At 39.1% G+C, this 22,434-nt stretch overlaps 4 protein-coding genes across 5 annotated transcripts; 3 read left to right on the forward strand and 1 right to left on the reverse strand.

Annotated features, from left to right (window-relative positions):
- Window positions 1-1,911: 1,911 nt before the first annotated feature.
- On the forward strand, window positions 1,912-3,740 carry LOC101312979 (monoacylglycerol lipase abhd6-B-like). 2 transcript variants are annotated; one of them, XM_004289975.1, is made up of 3 exons: window positions 1,912-2,445; window positions 2,752-3,104; window positions 3,195-3,740. In XM_004289975.1, the coding sequence occupies exons 1-3, from the start codon at window positions 2,037-2,039 to the stop codon at window positions 3,705-3,707; spliced, it is 1,275 nt and encodes a 424-aa protein (XP_004290023.1). In that variant the 5' UTR covers window positions 1,912-2,036; the 3' UTR covers window positions 3,708-3,740. The 2 variants fall into 2 exon arrangements, with proteins under 2 accessions (XP_004290023.1, XP_004290024.1); XM_004289976.1 differs by having other exon boundaries at window positions 2,752-3,077.
- A 4,425-nt stretch (window positions 3,741-8,165) lies between these two features.
- On the reverse strand, window positions 8,166-11,573 carry LOC101313753 (tetraspanin-18-like). Its single transcript, XM_004289978.1, has 6 exons — window positions 11,139-11,573; window positions 10,890-10,989; window positions 10,350-10,430; window positions 10,137-10,241; window positions 9,704-9,907; window positions 8,166-8,865 (listed from the first exon to the last, which is right to left on the reverse strand). Exons 1-6 carry the CDS (start codon window positions 11,435-11,437, stop codon window positions 8,791-8,793), a joined length of 864 nt encoding a protein of 287 aa, XP_004290026.1. The 5' UTR covers window positions 11,438-11,573; the 3' UTR covers window positions 8,166-8,790.
- Window positions 11,574-13,104: 1,531 nt separating this feature from the next.
- On the forward strand, window positions 13,105-14,737 carry LOC101294729 (GDSL esterase/lipase At4g28780-like). Its single transcript, XM_004292214.1, has 5 exons — window positions 13,105-13,324; window positions 13,430-13,557; window positions 13,675-13,917; window positions 14,169-14,418; window positions 14,505-14,737. Exons 1-5 carry the CDS (start codon window positions 13,105-13,107, stop codon window positions 14,735-14,737), a joined length of 1,074 nt encoding a protein of 357 aa, XP_004292262.1.
- Window positions 14,738-15,505: 768 nt separating this feature from the next.
- Window positions 15,506-21,165, forward strand: LOC101313464. Its single transcript, XM_004289977.1, has 18 exons — window positions 15,506-15,590; window positions 15,671-15,758; window positions 15,844-15,949; window positions 16,060-16,134; window positions 16,222-16,347; window positions 16,444-16,517; window positions 16,774-16,876; window positions 17,042-17,084; window positions 17,468-17,530; window positions 17,964-18,193; window positions 18,717-18,837; window positions 18,927-19,030; window positions 19,292-19,405; window positions 19,487-19,657; window positions 19,756-19,899; window positions 19,985-20,130; window positions 20,281-20,523; window positions 20,788-21,165. The coding sequence occupies exons 2-17, from the start codon at window positions 15,689-15,691 to the stop codon at window positions 20,427-20,429; spliced, it is 1,839 nt and encodes a 612-aa protein (XP_004290025.1). The 5' UTR covers window positions 15,506-15,590; window positions 15,671-15,688; the 3' UTR covers window positions 20,430-20,523; window positions 20,788-21,165.
- The last annotated feature ends 1,269 nt before the right edge of the window (window positions 21,166-22,434 follow it).

The raw sequence follows: 22,434 nt of genomic DNA on the forward strand, positions 1-22,434 counted from the left end.
TTGCCATGAAAGAGTTGCAGAAGGGCCAATATCATGACCATGATCATGGAGATCTAGTTTTATATCTATGTTACCAATTTTCAGATTCCAACTACTCTGAGAAGTTTGGCGCCATTTCTTAAAGAAGAAAGGAGAAAATGTGCCGCAGAGTTCTACGAGTACTGGCTCTGGCATATGGAATCTCGTGACTGGAGCATCATGGTCATCCATGGAATCAAATGACACCATTATGGTAGTCATGGAGTTCTTGAAGGCTGAATGAGGCCAGAGATGTACAGGATAACAGGACCATTAGCAAAGAGAATAATATACATCACTTACAGTTTTGCATGCATGACATAAATGTCCATGGCCCTTTATTTGTTTTTTCATTACTGTTTTTTGGATTAATTACAAAAACCTCCCGAACTATGGAGGCACTTTCGTTTTATACCTAACTACTAAAATTATCTTGCGTTTACATACCCAAAGTTCTCTCCGTTTAACAACTGAATACCTCCGTCTACCTCTGTCAGATTGGGACTTTTCTGCTGACGTGGTACTTCTGGGACCCACAACAGTCAGTTTTTAATTAGACTGAAGGGATATATTATGCTCTGTCTTTTCCCAGAACTACACCGATCTTTGACCACATCTTCCAGACGGTCCAAACCAAGCTCTGATCCCTCCCCAAATTCTCCAACTCGCGCTCGCCGGCCCAAAACCCAACCTCTACAAGTACCACATCATCTGCTGAAATGAGAGGAGAAGGACGCCAAATCCACCGCGCAAAGTGGCGCTCAGTCGCTGAAAGCTAGGGTAAAAGACTACTGCTCCTTCCAAGGACAAGCAGAGGACCTGTGATGGCTGCATGTCTCTCTGTACCATTGCCTGCTTTGTTCCCGGAAAGGCATATCTCATTCTTTATCTTCTCTGCTGTATTGATTTTGGATTGGATTTGATTAATTCGATTTTCGTAGAGGAAGATACTTGAATTTTAATGCATTGGTGTAGAGTACCAAACAGATGAGAAATTCTGTTTTATCTTATCTAATGGGTGGTGTGATTCATATGAACAGGAAATTAAGAAACCCTCGGATAGTTTTTGAGATTGTATATTCATAGATAAGGAATGCAAGTCATCTGAAAACCAGGCTGCCAGAGCCAATGTTCTTAGAACAATCAGAAGCAAATTAATGAAGCCAATGATATGGTATATATATCTTTCTTCTTGTATAGTTTTTTGGATCGTCTTTATTTACCGGCAAAACCCATTAAACACATTGTAGTGATTGCATTGATTCAATTGAAAATTTGATGTTTCAGAAGGAGGTCGAAATGGAGGTAATGTACTCAATGATGCATTGGCATTGTGCTTGTACGGTTGTACCCATTTTTTACCATTGGGTGTAGGAGTTGTCAACTAGTCATTATAGGGTGTCGTTGTCATTATTGGGTCTGTGAATGGTTTTCCTATCCTATTCCAAATACTGATTCAGTCAAATTTCAGTAGCCTCAAGTTTTGTTGATTAATGATTTTGCTGGGTTGTTGCTTTGCCTTTGAATGAAATCGCATTATTGTCAGAAAGATCGGTGTAGTTCTGGAAAAAGAGAGAGCTGAATAGAATTAGACGAACATATCCCTTCAATATAATAATAAACTGACTGTTGTGGGTCCCAGCAGTGCCATGTCAGTAGACAAAGTTTCAAATCGACGGAGGTAGACGGAGGTACTAAGTTGTCAAACGGAGAGAATTTCGGGTATGTGAACGCAAGATTTTAGTAGTTAGGTACCAAAACGAAAAGGACCCCATAGCTCGGGGGGTCTTTTGTAATTAATCCCTGTTTTTTTTAATTTTTTTTTTTATCTCTCATAAATACAAATGAGATCGATGCTCCGGATTTTTCAACCATTACATCTGTTTTTTTTTTGTCACAAAATTCGATGGTTGAAAAACTGAAGCATCACGACAAGGAAGTAACAACAAAATGTCATATTGAAGGGGGGTAAGGTTACATATTGTGCTTCATAGCAACAAGCAACCACCAGGGTTACCATGTCTGCTCATCAGTGGCTGGAAAAGGCGGCAACAGCTCTCAATTCTGGCTTGGCCTTCATAGTTTTCCTCGTTTTTGACCTTCTTGACGCCATTCTCTGCATCCTGTTCAGATATATTGACTACTTGTTTGAAGGGCGGCCGGGCTCTTGTTTTTGTGGTCGCAGCTGGGAAATTGAGCAGGTCAGGAATAATGAAGATGATCACCAACAGCTTTCAGAGACTTTATACCGGAGGAAAAACATTTTCAAGGAATTGGGTCGTCTTGTTCGTGTTGCTAAAAGCTACCACAAAACAAGTGGTGGCAGAGTTGCCAGGTGGTCTGACTGTGGATGTCACTCTTGTGTTTCATGGCTGAATACTGAGGAGCACAACCTACATCTTGTTGTTAAGCAGCCCTCTTCACTAGGTATGTATATATATTCTCTCTTGACTTCATTTATGCCTCATCTTTTATAATCTTTAATTCATGGAAATGTGCTGCAGCAAGTGCATATATAATTTTTTCAATTTAGTTTCCTCATTGTTTGTTACTTGCAGACTTGATTGTATGAGAAAATCATGGGGACACAATGTAATGTTTCAATGCATATTCGCAATATGACCATAATATTTAAGATTCAAAAATGAGAAACCATAATTGTCCCTGGAGTTGAAGAAAGTTTGTCCGCTCTGTCTGACCTCATTGATGTTGTTGCTTTGTTATGATTCACAGCCATCACTGAGGATTTGGGAGTACAACAAGCAAGTGAGAATGTGATATTCCTTCACGGGTTTCTTTCTTCTTCCTCATTTTGGGCAGAAACTGTGTTTCCAAACATTTCGGATCCTGTTAGTCGGCATTATAAGTTGTTTGCCATAGATCTATTGGGATTTGGTTCAAGCCCAAAGCCAAGGGACTGTTTGTATACTTTGAAGGATCACTTGGAAATGATTGAGAAATCTGTCATATGTCCCTTCCAGTTAACTTCTTTCCATTTGGTTGCACACTCCATGGGTTGTCTGATTGCAATTGCTTTAGCTGCTAAGCACTCGCACTTGGTAAAATCAATCACTCTTGTAGCACCTGTAAGTTCACCTGAGCTTACAATCTCTTCTTTCTTCCTGTTGCGTCATCTTCAGAAACTTCATTAATTTTTATGTGAACTTTATTTGTAGCCTTACTTCCCTTCTAAAGATGGAGATAGTTTGAGAGTGCTTCATAGGCTTGCTGAAAGGAAACTATGGCCACTTTTCATGTTTGGAACATCATTTATGTCATGGTATGAGCATCTGGGTCGATGTGTCTGTTTCCTTGTATGCCGCAACCACAGGATATGGGAGAGGATCGTAAAGTTAATCACTTGGAGAAAGGACCTCCATTTTATGACAATGGACTTAAGTAGGCACACCCATCATTCAGCTTGGCACACCATGCACAATGTGATTTGTGGGGGTGCAAAGTTAATGGAAAGCTACTTGGAAGTTATAAGCAAAGCCGGGGTTAAAGTGTTTGTAATCCATGGAGATAGAGACCAGGTTGTGCCAGTAGAGTGCAGCCACAACATTTGGATGGCTGTTCCTGAGGCACAAATTAACATCATAAAAAATGCTGATCATTCTTCTGTGCTCCTTGGCCGTGAGAAAGAGTTCACTCTCTATCTACAGCACGTTTGGGCCGCTTCCTCATAGTGATAGCTATGTTGCTAATTTGAAAACTTGTACAATCTGAAAAATATACTGGGCAGATTTTCTTTGCCAGAATTTTATTTGTAGCTTAAATCATGTTCTTCAGAGTTCACGGACTGTATTAATAAAATAAAAAATAAAAAAAAACAATCACCACTACTTTGAGGTATACTTAAGACGCAAAATGCAAAGTGATAGTATTTCAATTATTTCATCAGCACAAAATGCATATCAGAGAACACTAGAACAAGTGAATGCATTTGAAAATCAAGGAAGCCGATAAGACAAAAAATGGATCAGCGAGATTCACTGCCTGGATTTGCCATACCTCTATGCATTCTGATTCACAGAACTATGGTTCTCAGCAGGGCTTTAACCTCCTGCATCAAAAGGACATGCAGAAAATATTCATTTTGATACGAGACAGTCAGTAACATTGTTTCACATTAATTTACATTGCCAATATCACACACTATGTTTATCAGCACTTCAGCTTTGAAAACTAAAAATTATTTCGAATTTACTTCTTTGGTATTTCATCTAGTGCTCCAATGCAAACTCTTCCAACTAAAGAAACTGGGGTGGCATTGTGGCAATTACAAATCCATTTGTTCTCTGGGTAGAAATTTCTTCCTTGTGATAGTTTAGTAGTTCTAGTGAGCAGCCAAGTTAATTCAGCATTTTCAAATTATTGGACTCAACATGTATCAATCTTAGTTACAAAAGTTCCAGCATCGGAAGAAACTTTGGAAGGAAATAATGCACCACTTGAGATCCAGCCGTAACTCTTAGGTAGTCAAACCAACACAATCACTCAGAGCAAATGGAAACTATACAGTAGGCTACTAGCCTCAACTTCTTCATAAACTTTGAGAGCCATGAAGGCTTTGGTAGTCTAGGAACTGGTGTTGGCCACCATGGAAGAACTAATGGAAAGAAGTGGAAAACATTCACATGATCCTTTCCAACGAGCCTTGACAAATCTCCTGTTCGAATGTTGCATAGACAAATTTCTTCATGAACATCAAGAAGATACAACATGTCATCATTATTTGGATCAAACGCTAACAATTCCAAAACACTATCAGGTTCTAATCCCGGTGAATAAACTCCAGTCTGTTTCCAACACAATTCACTGATGCCAGCTCCATTCTGATCACCATATCCTTCTTCTCTCCAGTCCCAAACATACAAAATATCTTCTTCCTCCTGGTAGTAACACATACGCAGACCCGCTCGGCACACCCCAAAGCAGTTAATGGTGTCGCGGTGATCTAAAACTTCACCATCAAATTCCATGAAACGAAGTTTATAATGATCACTGTTACCATAACTGTTGATCATAAAAGGATCCATCCCAACATGACGGTTGGTAAAAGAATCCCACCAATACAACATTCCATTGTAAGCAAAGCTAATATGGCTTGTGTTCAAATACAAAGGTATAGGGGAGGCTATGATCGACTCTTTCCACTCACCAGTCTCAGAAGAAAATATCTCTACTGTAAACTTGGAAGATTGATAAGGATCTTCCCCTACTACAAATGGAAGTATTCTGACAATCTTGCACCTATAATCAGCCTTAAGCAGGATGGTGTTGTGTCCTGTTCCTTCCTTCGTGTAATCATAGTAGTTGTGATCACAGATGATTGCTGCTGGTGCTTTCCTTGGGGGCCAAGCATAGGACCGAGGAGAGGGAGGAAGAGCAACAAATTCCAGTGTGTATGGATTGCAAATGTAGTAGAACTCCATCTCATCTTCGCAGCACAAAACTAAGTCGTTATAAGTAGCTTTCACAATAGGCTCATGTTTCAATCCATGGAAACTCATGAGTTTTCTGAATACCGGTGCTAGCAAATTGGACGACCAGCAGGATGGTGAGCATGACAGTTCCACCCCTTTGGGGTTTATCAAAGTACGGATTAGTAGTGGCGCTTCCATAGCAGTACTTTGGAGATGGTATAGAAAGCGGCCAATGAAGTAAGGATCTGAGATGAGAGCGCACCAACGCTTGGAGACACACTTGGATTGAAAAACAAGTTTATAGCAAGGAAGTCGAGAAAGGATCTCAACCAATACCACGCCAGGCAGATCATCAATATTCATTGGATTCAACAGCATCACCTTTCAAGAGGCAGAAACTTAACTCGGAGAGAACTAGCTAGCCAGAATATGCATCAGCAAAATTCTTGCACATAAAGTCTTATTATTCTTCAGAGGAAGACTACGGACAATTAGACAGCTTTGGATCAACTCGGAGAAATTATCTATCTTTTGGTTTGTTTTTAGTTTTCGTTTTTGGTGATGAAAGCTGAAAAGGGCGGGGATAATTTAGTATGCCAAGTATGATGATGGTTACAAAGCTTGTCATGGGGCATACTACTTATTATATTTCTTTCTATTAACATCAGTGGTTTCTTTTTTTATTTTCAGTTCTTTCAGGTACAGTTCTGCATGAATAACACATAAGCCATGTATTGCTTTGATATAATCTCTGTTATTTCTTAAGTTCACAATAAACCAAGTATGATGATGGTCACAAACACTGTACATATATATAAGCTTTCTACTATTAGTCTATTACCATTAGTGATCAACATATCTTACTGAACACATTTCCAATTGATACAAGGCAATTGGATACACAGACATTAATGTTTGGGAAAAATATTAGACTTTAGAAATGAACGCAGAAAGCATTAGAAACGAGAGAATACAGTCAATTATAATAAAATAAAATCTTAACATCTTCAGTCTTCGCTGCCTGGATTTCATACTCATTGATCCATTCTGATTATGTAATTGTATTTATCACCAGAACTCAGTCCGGCCTACTATAGGAGAAGAAGTTCAGAGAAGACAAGGTTTCACACCAGCACTACCATAAGAAGATTCTAATAGGAGCATCATGTACAAGGATCAAGCTACTGTATTCAGGTGAGCCAACTGAAATTCGAACTTGTATGATACTACCACATAAGCACGTAGAGTCAAAGAAGAAGAAAAAAATCTCAGATTGAATTGAGTAAGGTTGCATTGTGCTCCATACCAACAATGAAAGTTTAGTATGTGCTCCACCCATTATCAGATGTTCCGGAGCACTTTGTTTTGCAGTTAGTGACATATATCACCTTACCAGAAAGACACATCTCCCCCAGTAGGTACAAGGCAAACTGGTAAAGCAGGGCAACAAAGCAATTTACAGTAGTTTGAGGTATATACACACAACATGAATACATGATATAATAATATATTTGACACGATAGAAAACAATAGACGCAAGTGAACAATGATATACATTTGAATATCAAAGGAAACCTTTTCTGATAAGCGATATTTTTTCAGTGCCTGGAGCCGTGGATTTCCTACAGATCTATGCATTCTCATTTACAGGACTGTAGTAATGACCGGACTTCATACTGCATCAAAAGGACAAGAACACTGATTGGAGAAGAAAATATTCATATTGATATAAAAATGTAAGGAACATTGTTTTACATAATTTTTACATGCTAAAATCATATACTATAGTATAGGAATAATAGGATCCTAAAATTTATATACCAGCACTTTCAGCTTTGGGAACTTAAATTCTTTGGTATTTCATCTAGTACAACAGTCCAAATTTTCCAACTGAAATTGGGGTGGGAAACTGGGAATGAGTCGAATGACAAGGCCATTTGTTTTCTGGGAACTTATACCTTGATGACTACAAATTTCTTTCTTGTGTTAGTTTAGTAGATTTAATGAGCAGCCAAGTTAACTGAGCGATTTCCAGTTATGGACTCACTATTTTAAGGGTCTAGATATATTCATCTTAGTTACAGAAGTTACAGCAGTGCAGCACTGATAACATGCACCAATTCAGGTCCGGCCTCTACTTTACCGAGCCATCTGAACAACAGTTAGCCACTATCGTCAACTTTGCGAGCCATGCATGAAGGCTTTTGTAGTCTAGGAACTGGTGTCGGCCACCATGGAAGCACTAATGGAAAGAAGCAGCCATCAACATCAACGTCGTCCTTACCAACGAGCTTCATCAAATCTCTTGTTCGAATGTTGCACAGGCAAAGTTCTTCGTCAACATCAAGATACAAAATATCATCATTATTTGGATCAAAAGCCAACGGATACCCTGTAGTAGGCAAACTCAATCCCAGTGAATAAACTCCGGCTGTTTCCAAGGTTTCCAACACAATTCACTGCTGCCAGCTCCATTCTGATCACAATCTTGTTCTTCATTCCAGTCCCAAATATAGTGCATCGTTTTCCACCCTGTAGTAACAGATACGTAGACCCCCTCCACACACACCAAGGCAGTTAGTAGTGCCATAGCGACCTAACCTAACATCAAATCCCATGGAACGAAGTTTATAATAATCACCATTAGCATTACTGTTGATCATAAAAGGATCCATCCCAAAATTACCGTGGATAAAAGAAACCCACCGATACAGCATTCCATTATAAGCATAGCTGATATCGCAGTCTTATATAGATCAACTGGAAAACTACGACCAGACTCATGATTGTCAGAGGAAAACTACGGACAAGGTAGACAGCTTTGGATCCAATGGGAGAAACTATCTATCATTTGATTTGTTTTTAGCTTTTCGTTTCTGGCGATGAAAACTGAAAAGGGCGGAGATCATTTGGTACATGTGGCATGATACTTGATGTATATCTTTATGTGAACAGCAGTGGTTTTTTTTTTTTTTTTTAGTTTTCTACCAGGTACAGTTCTGCATAACAAACACAAAAGCCATGTGTTGCTTTGATATGATCTCTGTTATTTCGTAACTTTACAATAAACCAAGTACGATGATGATCACAAACATTGTACATATATCACAAGTTTTCTACCATTTTTACCCTTAGTGACTAACATCTTACTGGACACAGTTGCCAATTGATACAGGGCAAAGCAAGCAATAGATATAAACACACTTTTGAAGACTTGTATATAGACACACATCAGTGTTTTGTCCAAGTATTAGAAAAAACATTCTAGAAACTAGAGCAGAAGGCATTGGAAACGAGAGAATGATGATATACAGTCAAATATCAATGAAAAACCTTTATGCCTTCACTGCCTGGATTTCATACTCAATGATGCATTCTGATTTACGGAATTGTATTTATCACCAGAGCTCAGTCCATACTGCACAATAGAAGAAATAAGGTTGTGGTTAGAGATGACAAGGTTTGAACGGCAATACATAGGATGATCCTGGTAGAAGCATTGGTTCACGGATTTCACATGGTCAATAACACAGACTAAGGGCACAGGCAATGTAACTGTGAAGAGTGAACTGAAGGCAGTAAAAGTTCAGATATTTTTTTAATATTTTAAATCTATGGTTACATGCACCACGGGTGTCATAACAGCGAAATTTATCTACTATGAGCAATTGAGGATAATGAACATTGAACAATAACATAAATGTTCAGGCAAAGAGCCTGGTGATCGCTATGACATGACCAGAAGATTGAGCAAAAATTAGTCAAGGAGATAAAATATAGGTGCCCCCTACAGATTCAAGTTGGACCACTTAATTTATACTTACTTCAGAGATTATTGGTGACAGGCAACCCATAAACTTGACCATTTATATTTGATACTCCAAATTTCATATATATGGATAATTCAGGGGTAGGGTCAATGATATAAATCAAGCTAAAAACTCGTTACGACTTGGAAAACATCCGGCTTGCTGAAATTGAAAATGTACAGCAGAACAGCAACTGTTTGACCAAGACTGTGCTCCTCTAATTCAATTCAAAATGTAAAGGTAGCAGAGATAAGAAAGCAGGTTTATAGGTAGCATAATATGTCTTCTTTCCTAATATTTTCTAATGGGGTCTGACCTATTATGCTTTCCTATCTTCTTCAACATTACTCACACACAGATAAAGGGAGACAGAGACTAAAAACTCAAGTTTTGCTACTGAAAAATAGGGGATCAAAGTGTGTTATGGACATTACAAAACAGAAATACCTTATCTCTTATACGTGAGCTCCAAATGTCAGAGTGAGTCCCTCTGCCATCCACCTTAGTTGATCCAGATGCTTGGCTTAAATGTTGATTTAGCAGTGGTTCCTGAGTTCTACCCCTAGCATCATACTCATCTTCAACATCATAGTCAGCTTTATGGGTAGATATCATGCCTCGTAGAATTATTGCTAGTAGCAGAGATAAAGCCTGCCATTTCAAGAATGATGTATTTTAGAAAACAATCAACAAACTTTATAATCATAAACAGATATGCTCTCATATGCTAAAAGGCAACCATGTAATTTTGAAAAAGGACAGAATAGAAGACGCTGGAATTGAATACTTGTATCACAGCTTGTGTGAATGAAGAGGGCAACAGATCATAATACTATGCAATAAATAGAGCAACAAAGTCACAACTACAACTGCAGCATACCTGTATTCCAACAACTGCTATCCCAACCCACCTACATATGTCAATGTTTTTTTCAATGAAAGATTGAAAACTCTCAAGTTCACCAGTTGGGTCAACTGGAAGATCCTGTACAAGCATAATAAACCGTTGTTAACTTTATTTGGTAAACAAGCAGGGTGAAAACCCTTGCAGATATTACTGAATAATGTTCAATATTGTTAACAAAAGTAATACCTTGTCCCAATGGTGATCAATTGCTATGAAAGCTACCAGAGCTGCTTCTGCTAGAGCTAGTACAGTTATGAGTAGACTGTACTAATGTTTGCAAAGAGTTAAGGGAAATGTAGGATAAAGAATCCAGCACAGAAACTGTGGAACGAGAATTCAATACAATCCAACTTGCATGATATAATTCACCCTAAAACTTTAACTAAAGTTCAATGCCTCAACAACATTCAGTTCAGAACTCGTGAAAATTGTCCTGAGACTGTAGAATGTGCAGTCGGAAAATAGGAGGTGGATGAATATACAGAACAAGTACTTTTTTGGCAAGTTCATCAAGTTTCTAAATAGAAAAATCTTACAACTAAGGGAAAGGAGGGAATGCCAAGCTTCTAACCTACGCGTTTCACTCATTAAGATGCCAAACTAGAATTTGCAAATTAGAACACATACCAATTCAATGCTCTAGAAACATCAATCTAAGCTACAGAAGTTACAGCAACGCATTAATGAGATAACAGTATACAAATTCAATGTATCGTTAAAGGATACGAAACACAAGCAGCAACGGTTGATCGATTCAGCTGCGATACAACCTATGAAAGTAATGCAGAGGAGCAAAGCCCCCACTCCCATAAAAGAGTATATGAACCTGCCACCAACAAAAACACATATAAATATCAAATCCGGAAACTTCCAACTAATTCCAATTCAAACCACAAAACTTGCAATCAAATCCCTAAAATCCCCAAATTCGAACCAAAACAGAAAATCAGCAAAATTCAAAGAAGTTAAAATTACCAAGGAGCAGGGAGGTTCAGGGCATTCAATTGAAACCCCATGCCTTCATCCAACCCAGACACCAACTGGACTCCAAAATTGACCTGATCGGAAACTGCGCCGGCGCCGGAGCTCAGCGAGAGTGAGAAAGGAGGGTCCGGGGAAGGCGCGGAGGACGGAGGGAACACCGGAATGTGATGGTTCCACTGATCAAGCATCCACGCCGAGTAGAGTAAGATCGAGACGCCAACGAAGGCTTGAAGGAAGTTGAGGAATTTGAGCACGAAGGCTAGGGACACATGGCAGCAATTCCGCCGCATTTTGGGAAAAACCCTAACCCTAACCCTAATCGAGAGCTGTGATTAGGTTTTAGGAATTGAAATTTGGAAAAGGATTTGTGTGAAATATGAGTTGGGGGGGGGGGCCCTGGGAGGCCCCAAATTGAGGAGAGCGAATTTCACCGACGGTAAGAAATCAGAGACCAACTGTCGGAAACTTCTTCTTTTTTGTTTGTTTATAGCGGTAAATTGGAACGGAATTTGACAACTGTCGAAGGCGATGGCGCCAACTGTTAAAAACTATTGTGTTTGGGTTGGGCTTATTAGAAGAAGTATCATGACTTAAAGCCCAATAATCTATGCAGGTTTACCACCCAGTAAGTTAGGCTCAATTCATTAACTTTCTGATTTACTATTCCAAAAATGTGTGCTCAGCTAAAGCCTAAAGGACAGTTATTATGAGAAACAAATGAATCTGACTGCTGAAAACCAATGCACAATCTTATATTAATCGTCCCTCGTGTGAACAAAATTAGCCTGAAGGAGTGATATATTGTATGCATGGCATGATTCATAATTGCATGTAATGATCGGCTATTGGATCAAGTACCCTATGAATTTATATACATGTATAATACGGGTTGTCAGTGGTGCAAACATCACATATATATAACTTAGATGAGGCTGCACGTCCATAACAACAGTGGTAGGGGTGGGAATTTTGAAGAAAATTTGTCTACGAAACAAGCATGCATGCTATGCCTATCTGCACAACAGAATTTTCCGTATAATAGATGCCCCTTCTCGGTTTCAAAAGATGCCCCTTCTCGTATATATGGTTCCATATTTGATAGCTATATCTTCAAATTTCAAACATAATATTCAATGTGTACTGTGTGAACTGTGAAGACGAGGATGAAGAGAGCTTTGCTACCTTCCTCACCAAACAAGTCTTTTGTAATAACGTTCATAGTGTAATTCAAATTATTTGCCGAATGGGAGAAAATTATGTTTCAGATCGAATTAAAAAGTTTCCCACATATATTTTGGTTCAGTGTGATCAGCTGGTTTTCAAGTCCAAAATTAGGTGTAAATATATGCGACAGAAAGAGATTGGATTAATCGAGAAAATTTTGCTCATTTCCTTACTGAACTGATCGATCAAGTTTTCCACATATGGTGCAGATATTGAATACAGTAACAGAGTCATAGGTATAATCTGAGCAACTCAAAGCCATGCTCATTGATTTTACTCACATGGCTTAACTGCAGTAGCACAGCAAAAACTATTTCACTTTCCAAGCTAGGGCACCCACGCTCTCTGCTGGTTTTTTTGCAGTGATCCTAAAACTGCATTGTTTATTGATCGATGATAATGACTTCTTCCTACCATACTTACTGCTAGATTCATTCCAACGATCTGTCCCTTGGTTCAAGAGTACCTTCGATTTCAAAACGCCCCAGTTTAAACCACACATTTATATACATGACTTCGACTACTCTCCAAAGCTTTGCTAGCTTTTGCTCTATTCTGTTTAAAGAAGCACTTCGTATTTCCCATGCCCGTCACTTTCACTTGAACTCTAAACAAAACCCTCTACATTCTCAGAGGCTCTACCAATGCTAACAGCTTTATATACTTTAATCTCCAAAATCCTCCAGCTAACGCTCTCATGTCAACACCTCCTAGGGTTTGTTCCAGTGTCACCATGGCTGTTGCCCTAGTATTAATGGTGATACTGCCTGGACCTCCTCAAGCCGAGGCAGCTCGCGCTTTCTTTGTGTTTGGAGACTCACTTGTGGACAATGGCAACAACAACTACTTGGCCACCACTGCACGTGCCGATTCTCCTCCCTACGGAATTGATTTCCCGACCCACCGCCCCACCGGCCACTTCTCCAACGGTTTGAACCTCCCTGACCTGGTCAGTAAGTACTCATCAATCATGATCGTTCCTAGCTAGTTTTAGTTATTGTATAGTTTCAGTTTCACATACTAATTAAGTTCATCATTTCCATGTTAATATGTTTTAGGTGAACAAATGGGATCAGAGCTACTCTTGCCATACTTAAGCAGTGAGCTTACCGGACAAAAGCTGCTTACTGGTGCCAACTTTGCTTCTGCTGGAATTGGAATCCTCAATGATACTGGGGTTCAATTTGTAAGTGTTTTTTTTTCGATTAGAAAAAAAAAAAAATACACATTTGTAAGTTTAAGTAGGAGCCATATCTACCTAGATATAAGACCTAATCAAATGAATTTCACTAATTCGTTTTAGGTCAACATAATAAGGATCTTCAAGCAGTTTGAGCTGTTCCAGCAATACCAACAACGAGTGAGTGCCCTAATCGGAGGAGCTCAAGCCAAGAGGCTAGTAAACGATGCTCTTGTCCTTGTAACTCTTGGCGGCAATGACTTCGTTAACAACTATTTTTTGGTACCCTTCTCTGCAAGATCCCGCCAGTACTCTATTTCTCAGTACTCCCAGTACCTCATCTCCGAGTACCGCAAAATTCTTCTGGTAATTATCCAATAATTACCTCAAAAATAAACAATTTTACATGTTAATAAGTTTTCTTATTTCTAGCTTCCTGTTCTTTCTGAATTTTCCCCATAAAATTATGACAAAGAGCTTGTTTGATGAGAAAGGATTGAATGCATGCATTTTATTATCTTCATTCTTACCTTTTACTCTTTTGGGACAAGTAGAAAACTTGCCTAAAATGGAAACCTAATCAAAGTAAATTAAGTAGTTTAATCTGTAATATGCAGAGGCTATATGAATTAGGAGGGAGAAGGGTGTTGGTGACTGGTACAGGTCCATTGGGCTGTGTTCCGGCCGCGATGGCGCAGAGGAGTAGGAATGGTGAATGTGCACCAGAGCTGCAAAGGGCAGCAGCCATCTTCAATCCCTTGCTTGTACAGATGGTTCAGGGACTCAACGCACAGCTTGGTACTGAAGCTTTTGTTGCTGCAAATGCTCATGCAAGTATGGACTTCCTCAGCAACCCCCGGAAATATGGTAAACTAAATATTCACCACGTCTTGCAAACAATACATTTCTCGTTGATCATTGTGTTTGTATCCAAAATGACGTCGTTTTTGTAGGCTTTGTTACATCAAGGGTGGTATGTTGCGGGCAAGGACCGTACAATGGGGTGGGACTGTGTACCCCGTTGTCGAATCTGTGCTCTAACCGTGATGTCTATGCATTTTGGGATCCTTTCCATCCATCCGAAAGGGCGAACCGGCTGATTGTGCAGACAATGATGACCGGATCTAGCAAGTACATGAACCCTATGAACCTGAGCACCATCATGGCCATGGACTCCAGGAACTAGGCTGGTAGCTAGATATATAGGCACATATATAGAGTAGTGCTCAGCTGCCTGCTTCTTCTATTTGACTCCTGTGGTTTCATAATTTCATAAGCTAATAGATTTTACAATATATGAAGTCGGTATTTCTCTTTGCGATGTTTCCGTAATGCTTTGGCCCTTGGCCATAAATTGTCGATTCAATGGCAATATGGCATGGCATGATCTAGCTAGGACTCCAAACTTGATAATAAGCAATTCTATTTTAGTGTGATGTTTTATTTCGGTGTGATGTATGGGTAAGATGCAGCTTATGCTAGCTTGATCTCACTAAAACGTAGTTGAAATGTGCTGATGAAACAACGCAAAAACACTTGTGGAAGATTTATTCGGTCTAACTTCATAAAAATGGAGGGAAGAAACAAACTTCATGTAATGTACTATTGTTGCACTGGATCGAATTATTATATTTCTCAAAGTAAAATTATACATGTAGATATATACGGTGTAAGTCTTTTAACTCGAACCTGATTATACATAAAAAGTACTTTATTGTTTGTTTACTATATGCTTTCAACGAGAAACTCTTCTAACTCGAGCCTTGAGAGAGTTGAGAGCAGTTCACTTAATCACCGCATCGAGCTAAACTAATCACACATCTTTCACTTTGATGCCCGGGATTTCAATTTTCCATATTTAGCCATTTGGAATTATCTTAGTTTTCCCTAAAACCCAAAACGACGTCGCTGCAGAAGACTATAAAGCCGGTTCCCAACTAAAGACGAATATTCTGCGGAACGTTTGCTCGTCAACTCCTCTGTCTCTCTGTCCGAGGCTCCTTCTTCTTCCGCCAGAATAAGCTCTCAAAAATTTTCCGGTAAGTCCGTTCTTCCGTTACTGCATAATAGCAATTCCGGCAATCTCTTATAAATTCTTCTTCGTTTCGAAAACGCACAGATTGATTTCATCTCAACCATGACCGAGAGTGAAATTCCATCTCTGGTCTCCCTGTGCGTAGACGCAGTTAAATCCGACCTGCTTCGCGGTAAGTTTTCCTCAAATTTACGATTCTGCTGATTCAAATTAGCAGCTGCGTTTCAGAATTTGAATTTGGATTGCTATTTTTGCAGGTGATGATGATCTTCTTCCGATTCTCCATGAGCTTCCTCCGAACTTGCTTGATCTTCTGGTTTCGCGGTTGCCGCCGTTCGCCTTGCAGAAGCTGCACCGAGCAATGTAGGTTTCATCCTAATCAAAGCTCTACTAACATTGCGATTGCTCAGAAGTTTAGTTCGGAATTTTGAAATGTTATCGTGGTTTTGTAATTGCATTTCTTTGTTAAGCAGGCCATTTGATGACCGAGAAGATGAGTTTTCTGATGAATGCATCGGAAATGGTAGAAAGCGCGGGAGGTCTTCGAGGTTGGGTGTTTTCGTGATCATATTTGGTTTGTTTTTGTGATTTGGTTGAGTTTAGTACAGTTGTGGAAATGCTTAGTCATGTTGCAGGGCAGGGGATTTCGACAAGGCGTGGAGAAATTTGTTTATATTGCGGTGGCCGGAGATTGGCCGTAGGATTGAAGTCATTGAACCGCCTGAGTGGCAGCAGATTTACTGGGAAACACATCTGCAAAAGTATGCATTTCTTTTTCTGATTTTTTTTCCTTATCAGTGACAGAAAATGGGTTGGTCGATATGTTTCTTTTTGTTTTCTGAAATTTTAAAGAACAGTTGTCTAGATGAAGTAGCAGAGGTAGCTTCGCTGCCCTCGTTTGATGGGTGCCTTGGTGAAGTCAAGATTTCAGGTACTAACTGCTAGCATGGTTGCTTTAGTATAATCCTTCCTATATGAAGTTCTGCTGAAAGCCGGGTGAATGATATCAGTTGAAGCTTATATATGAGCTTGATTGGCATGTTCACCTAGTTGTTTTGAACTGAATGGAAATATGTCTCTTATAATATTATATTCCTATGAAGTTAAAAGACTTATGTTTTGTCTATTCAGCATACTTGCTAATCTTGTATGCGTTTTATCTGATCATTTGTGTTTCTTCTATGCAGACTCTTTATTGGAATTGATAGGTTGTGAGGGTGACATGGCTACTTCAACTTCTGGTTATTCTAAACTACGTCACCATTGTGTACACTTTGGTTACTTAGCCCGGTAAGTTTGCAAATTGATGAGAGCAAAATCCTATGACCTTCAGAGAGTGGAGGAATGGTTGTACTGTATATTGAAATTGTAATTCGTTATGCATTGTCTAGACTTCAATTTACTTGTTTTTATGCAAAATTTATGTTCTTAGATTGTGTTCTTATCTTTATGCAGATGCCTGAGACTTCAAAATATTTTCTGCAATGAAGAAATTTGTGTAAGTTACTCTCTTCATTTATAGATGCCAGCAGAGATTTCCTAATTAGAGCTGGACAACACCTTATCTGCATCTGAAAAAAATTGTGTTACTTTATAGAAGTCTTAAGCCTCCATTCTGAAAGCTTTGTGAGGCATGCTATGAATCTGTCTGTCCAAACCATATTGTGCTGAATGTCATTTTTGTATGCTTGAATTCTGATTTATGTCCCTTAGCCTCCCCATCCCCTCTGTGGGTCAAAACAAAAAAAAGAAAAAAAAAGACGTCATTAAAGTTATGAGGAATATAATGACAAACAAAGGCGGAGATATTCATTGGCCGGAAGTATCCTTCCCCTAAAGCTGGAATTGGTTTGTTCACAACTGTAATATCATCTGTTGCAGCACTTATTGAGGAACAGCAAATTGCAGAGCTTGGAACTAAGGTGGATAAGATCCAAGGAGCATGTAAGCTCTTTTCTTTCTCTTTATATGTTCATTAAATAGACTATGGTTGGCAAGCTTCTCTCTCAAGGACAGAACACTTCCCCAAGAAAGAAAGCAAGTTTTCTGAATATTTCTGTAGCCTTAAGTTGTTTGCTCTCATGAGTAGGTGAGATGATGATTCTGGTAGGATTCCTATTTGAAAAAGTACAATATAAAATGCAGATGAAGATACCTCTCTCATGCTGGGAATTGGGAAATATATGTTTACTTTTAAATGCCCCAATAAATCACAAAGTAAAATAGAAATGTTTATTCCATACAATCCTCATGTATATTTCCAGATGTGATACTCATGTAGCCAACTGACATTCAAGAAATATTACAGAGGTCAGATAATATGTTTTAGCTATGAGCGGGTTCGGTCAAATGCCTGATGCCATTTACATTTCTACAGATTACTGGAGTATGTAAGCTTCTCAACCAGAACAGTGAAAGTTTAAAAACGCTTGAATTCATTCACTGTACACTTTCTTCAGCTTCTATCACCGAAATTTGTAGTTCTCTATCCCCAAAGAGCTTGCAAGCACATGGAATAAAGCACTTCTCAATCAACACGACAAAGTTTCTTGAAACTAACCCATCTTCTGTACCTGTCGAACTTGTGTCATTTTTGTCTTCAGGAAGGTGCGTCTATTTTTCCAATCTCCGGCCAATCAAGTATATCCAAATTTTTGGTGTGTGTTCTTGATTAATTCAAGTGGCATGCTCAGAAGCTCATAAATGAATATATTTCTGTTTCTGTTTTGTTTGTGTGAGTTCACTATGAATTTCCTGTTGCATAGCTGATCTTTGGAGGCTTGTTCAATTTAAAGATAAACTTTAACGCATAATATTTTCTTTCCGGATTTTAGTCATGGAGTTATTAGCATTTCAATTTTGTCGACCAGGAGTTTTTAGTGGCACTTAAAAACTTGTTGGAAAGATACACATAGGTGATTAAAGTTGCTGATAATGTTGTCCTACGACCGTTTCCAAAGGGTTAAAATCTCGATTCTTGTGTATTACTATAGGTCTACAAGACTACAACGTTTTATCTTCTCTTTTGAATCATATTCATTTGTAGTCATTCATTTGCATCTTGATTAATGGTTTAGCTTCCCCAACAGCATTCCTTTTTGCTCCTTCAGTTTATCATATTTTGCTCCAGGTCCTTGTATTCTTTGAAACTCTCCGACAACCACCTTGGCCAGAAATTTGCAAAAGTGTTATTTAGTACGCTTCTCAATGCTTCGTCCAGTCTATCCATCCTTGACCTTTCAGAAAACAATGTAAATGTTGCATTTCCATTGAGATAAGTTTTCTTATTCTGTTATATCATTTGTACAAACTAACATGAGTGTTACGCAAAACCATGCAGATATCAGGCTGGCTTTCTGAACTCTCTGCGCTATCAAAAAGTAACACCCGAACACCTTTACGAGTTGGGAAGTCCTTGCAATCATTACGGGAGCTCAATTTAAGGTTTCAATCTACACTGTTACTACTGATTTCTATGCAAACATTTATTCCTAGAAATAAGAATTTATAAAATATATGGATCACTGAACTCGTAATGGTGCACAGCAAGTGCTTTACAGTAGTTACCCTGGGACAAGCACAATGCCACTACTCCCACTAGTTGTAATAGTATTATGCTACACAAAGCTTATGTTGAAAAAAAAATTAAATAAAAAAAAAAAACAAATGCATATTTTAAACTATTAATTACATGTACCATTGTAGGGGGAACAATCTCAACAAAGATGATGCAGATGACCTTAGATATGCTCTTGTTCATTTGCCTAACTTGGAGGTCCTGGACATGAGTGATAATCCTATTGGGGATGATGGAATCAGGTCAGTGGAACTTTCAATTTCTACATAAGTATTGAACCTATAAGATATTTGGTCTAACATTATATATCATTGATGTCTCAGGAGTTTAATTCCCTTTCTTATGGAAGCTTCCGAAAAATGCACTCGCTTTGTTGATTTAATGTTGGAGAACTGTGAGCTTTCCTGTCATGGAGTGACTGAACTTATAAAAACCCTTTCTAGCCTAAGCAGACCATTGAAGTCTCTGTCTATTGCAGATAATGACCTCGGCAGGTTTGTCTTATCAACACACAGCACTGGCTTAGACGCTGCACTTCTGTAATTTTGTTTCTTTCTCGAGATTTACTGGGTCCATAATCACAATTATGCAGTCAAGTAGCAGGAGTTTTGGGAGAATTTTTGTGTACGCCCATTCAAGTACTCAATGCTGGAGGTATTGGATTACGTTCATCTGGTTTTCAGGTACTACAAGAAAAACTTACAAAAGAGTTGAAGCTAGTGGAGATCGACATAAGGTTCGATATTATTGTTAATACTTTTCTTCTGATTTTTGCTATACCTGGTTCCAGAAAGTTTATGATATCAATAAATTATGTGTAGCAAAAACCGTGGAGGAATTGAAACTGCGAATTTTTTGTCAAAGCTCATGTCAGAGGCTCCCAAACTTGCTATAGTCAATGCTGCATATAATCTTATGCCTGTAGAATCGTTGACCGCCATATGCTCTGCCATAAAAAATGCAAAAGGTATTTGCATTAGCTGCCTTTAAAGTCTTGTTTCAATTCAAAATAATCCACTTAAGGATCGCTAGTGAATAGGAAGTGAACAGATTTTCTGTACTCTAGCATGCCTGCTTCTACGTTTGAACAAAAAAATCAAATAACCTTAAATATTAGGTACTCTGCAGCGTATGGACTTGAGCGGAAATACTTGGGACTATCAGCCGGTCTATGATTCTATGCTTGCCGACATCCAATGTAATGAAAGGCTCATTTTGATTCTTCCATCACTTACTCCAGATGCACCCTATGATGCTGACCCATAGAGGGTTGGCTCATGATGCAATTTCTTCAAAACCATTTGTTATGCAAACTGACCCGTGGGTGGCCACCTTCCCTGCTGTGGAACAAAGTATGCAGGTATCAGTCTACTTATTGAATGCTTTGTTGTTTGTATTGCATGCGCAGCCTTCCAAATGATAGCTAGCAAGTAATTGTAGCTTCAGTTTTCGGTCAATGTTATTTACTGGCCTAATGTGTTTTATGTTTCCTAATGTTGCATTCGCTCTTATATAAAGAAAAAGTCATATACCTTTGATTAAACATGCCTCCCTGATTGCATTTGCACAATTTCAAATACTGCACCTCAACTTGACTAATATGCTTTGCTCCCATTTTATGCAGAGAGGTCTACTCTTTCTGATCCCTGTCCTGGTGTTTGTTACCATAACTTCAAAGAGACACCTGTGGCTGTGGATGCAAAATCATGGCCTTGTAGTCATTGGCCTTACTGGGTATCCGTATTTACTTCATCACCTATGTGGCTATTGATTTGTATCTGTTCTGGCTAAAAGAAAATCGTTCGTTTATTTAAGTCGTGTAGCCGAGTCAAGAGCCTGAGATTGAAATCAGTGTCTGAGATGATTAATGAAAAAAACACTTTAGCAGTTTAGTACACTGAGATCTCTACAAAAATGGAACCAAGCTGATTAGGATTTGCCTCTTTTCTTGATTCTCGCTTGTAATTGACTTCTCAGTTCTCATTACTTGCTCTTCAAAGTTCAAACGCTTTATCCCTTACTAGTCGATCCCTCGAACCAGTCGCGAAAAAAGAAGCAGAGGTCTGAGGGATTGTTATAATAGCTCTCTTTCTCTACATTGTTGCATATGCAGAAAGAACATAATCATGTGCGCCTGTTCAGGTATTTGAGCTCACTGTTGCCCAAAGCTTACCCAACATACCCTATCAGCCAACCTGTAAAGGTCATACTACACATAGGATATTGCACCACCCCACTTTGATTGAGCTGTTTAGTATTAGACTATTACTATGTGTGCGTAACGTGGTTAAAGTGGACCTCTCTTTTCTAGGGGGGTTGTTGGCTAGGCTTAGTCATGAAGTTAGGCTTTTTTCTTATTTGGGTCTCTTTCAATCACCTTCCCTTTTATAAAATTATCCCTTCCCTAATCTTTCATTTGTTGATAATGAATGATGATGATGCCTTTGAATGACCCGTGAACAAACTTGTTTTGTCACTAGTTTCTGGTTAAACTTATCATCAGTTTTGGCTGGACGAACTCTCGTAATCATCAAAGGGAGAGACTTCGAGCAGCCAAACTATAGAGTCCCCATTCTGAGTTCTTGTCACTGGAAAAAACTAGTTTTGCCTAGGGCTGTTTTTTTAAAACCGAAACCCGAAAACCCGGACCGGTTTGGCCCGAAACCGACCCTATCGGGTCGGGTTTTGACACAGAAAACAGCGGGTCGGGCTAAACCCGGACCGATTTTGAAAGTTTTGGATCGGGCCGGGTTTCGTTTGCGACGACCCGACCCGTACCGAAAACCCGAACTTAAAATTTTTGAGGCTACGTGTCGCAAATCTGATGCAGCATAATGAGCGTATAAAGCCTAAAAAAACCCTAATGGCCTAATCCGTCGCCTCTCTCACTCTCAATCTCTCATTCACTCGCCTCTCAGCCCTCTCTCTCTCAGTCTTTGAATCAAACCCAGATGAATCCATCAGTCAATCACTCTCAGTCTTTCCCATGGATTGGGCTTTGGGAAACACAATCGAAATAGAATTAGAAAGCTTCGAACTCGAATCCAATTCGAATTCGGATTCGGAGGAGCAAGATGTGGAGGTTGATTCTGAATTTGCTCCAGCTGAAAATTCCCTCATCCCTGCAACAAAAGAACCAGCTGCAGCAACTCCATCTCCATCTACCATGACATCCTTGCCACCGAAACCCCAAAAGAGATCGAGGAAGAGTTCGTCTGCTGCGTCTTCATCAGGGTCAAGAGAGCGTTCAATGGTATGGGAGCATTACAAG

Source organism: Fragaria vesca, linkage group LG2, assembly GCF_000184155.1.
Source record: "Fragaria vesca subsp. vesca linkage group LG2, FraVesHawaii_1.0, whole genome shotgun sequence".
In the NCBI taxonomy this organism is placed as follows: Eukaryota; Viridiplantae; Streptophyta; class Magnoliopsida; order Rosales; family Rosaceae; genus Fragaria; species Fragaria vesca.

Excerpts from the sequence above, each read along its gene's own strand:
- LOC101312979 (XM_004289975.1), top strand. The coding sequence starts at position 2,037 with ATGTCTGCTCATCAGTGGCTGGAAAAGGCGGCAACAGCTCTCAATTCT. Across the intron at positions 2,446-2,751 it reads TAAGCAGCCCTCTTCACTAG|CCATCACTGAGGATTTGGGA; the intron begins GTATGTATATAT and ends TATGATTCACAG. Across the intron at positions 3,105-3,194 it reads CAATCACTCTTGTAGCACCT|CCTTACTTCCCTTCTAAAGA; the intron begins GTAAGTTCACCT and ends CTTTATTTGTAG.
- LOC101313753 (XM_004289978.1), bottom strand. The coding sequence starts at position 11,437 with ATGCGGCGGAATTGCTGCCATGTGTCCCTAGCCTTCGTGCTCAAATTC. Across the intron at positions 10,242-10,349 it reads TTGATCACCATTGGGACAAG|GATCTTCCAGTTGACCCAAC; the intron begins GTATTACTTTTG and ends ATGCTTGTACAG. Across the intron at positions 8,866-9,703 it reads GCTCACGTATAAGAGATAAG|TATGGACTGAGCTCTGGTGA; the intron begins GTATTTCTGTTT and ends TCTATTGTGCAG.
- LOC101294729 (XM_004292214.1), top strand. The coding sequence starts at position 13,105 with ATGGCTGTTGCCCTAGTATTAATGGTGATACTGCCTGGACCTCCTCAA. Across the intron at positions 13,325-13,429 it reads GAACCTCCCTGACCTGGTCA|GTGAACAAATGGGATCAGAG; the intron begins GTAAGTACTCAT and ends AATATGTTTTAG. Across the intron at positions 13,558-13,674 it reads ATGATACTGGGGTTCAATTT|GTCAACATAATAAGGATCTT; the intron begins GTAAGTGTTTTT and ends AATTCGTTTTAG.
- LOC101313464 (XM_004289977.1), top strand. The coding sequence starts at position 15,689 with ATGACCGAGAGTGAAATTCCATCTCTGGTCTCCCTGTGCGTAGACGCA. Across the intron at positions 17,531-17,963 it reads GGATAAGATCCAAGGAGCAT|ATTACTGGAGTATGTAAGCT; the intron begins GTAAGCTCTTTT and ends ACATTTCTACAG. Across the intron at positions 19,658-19,755 it reads GCAGATAATGACCTCGGCAG|TCAAGTAGCAGGAGTTTTGG; the intron begins GTTTGTCTTATC and ends ACAATTATGCAG.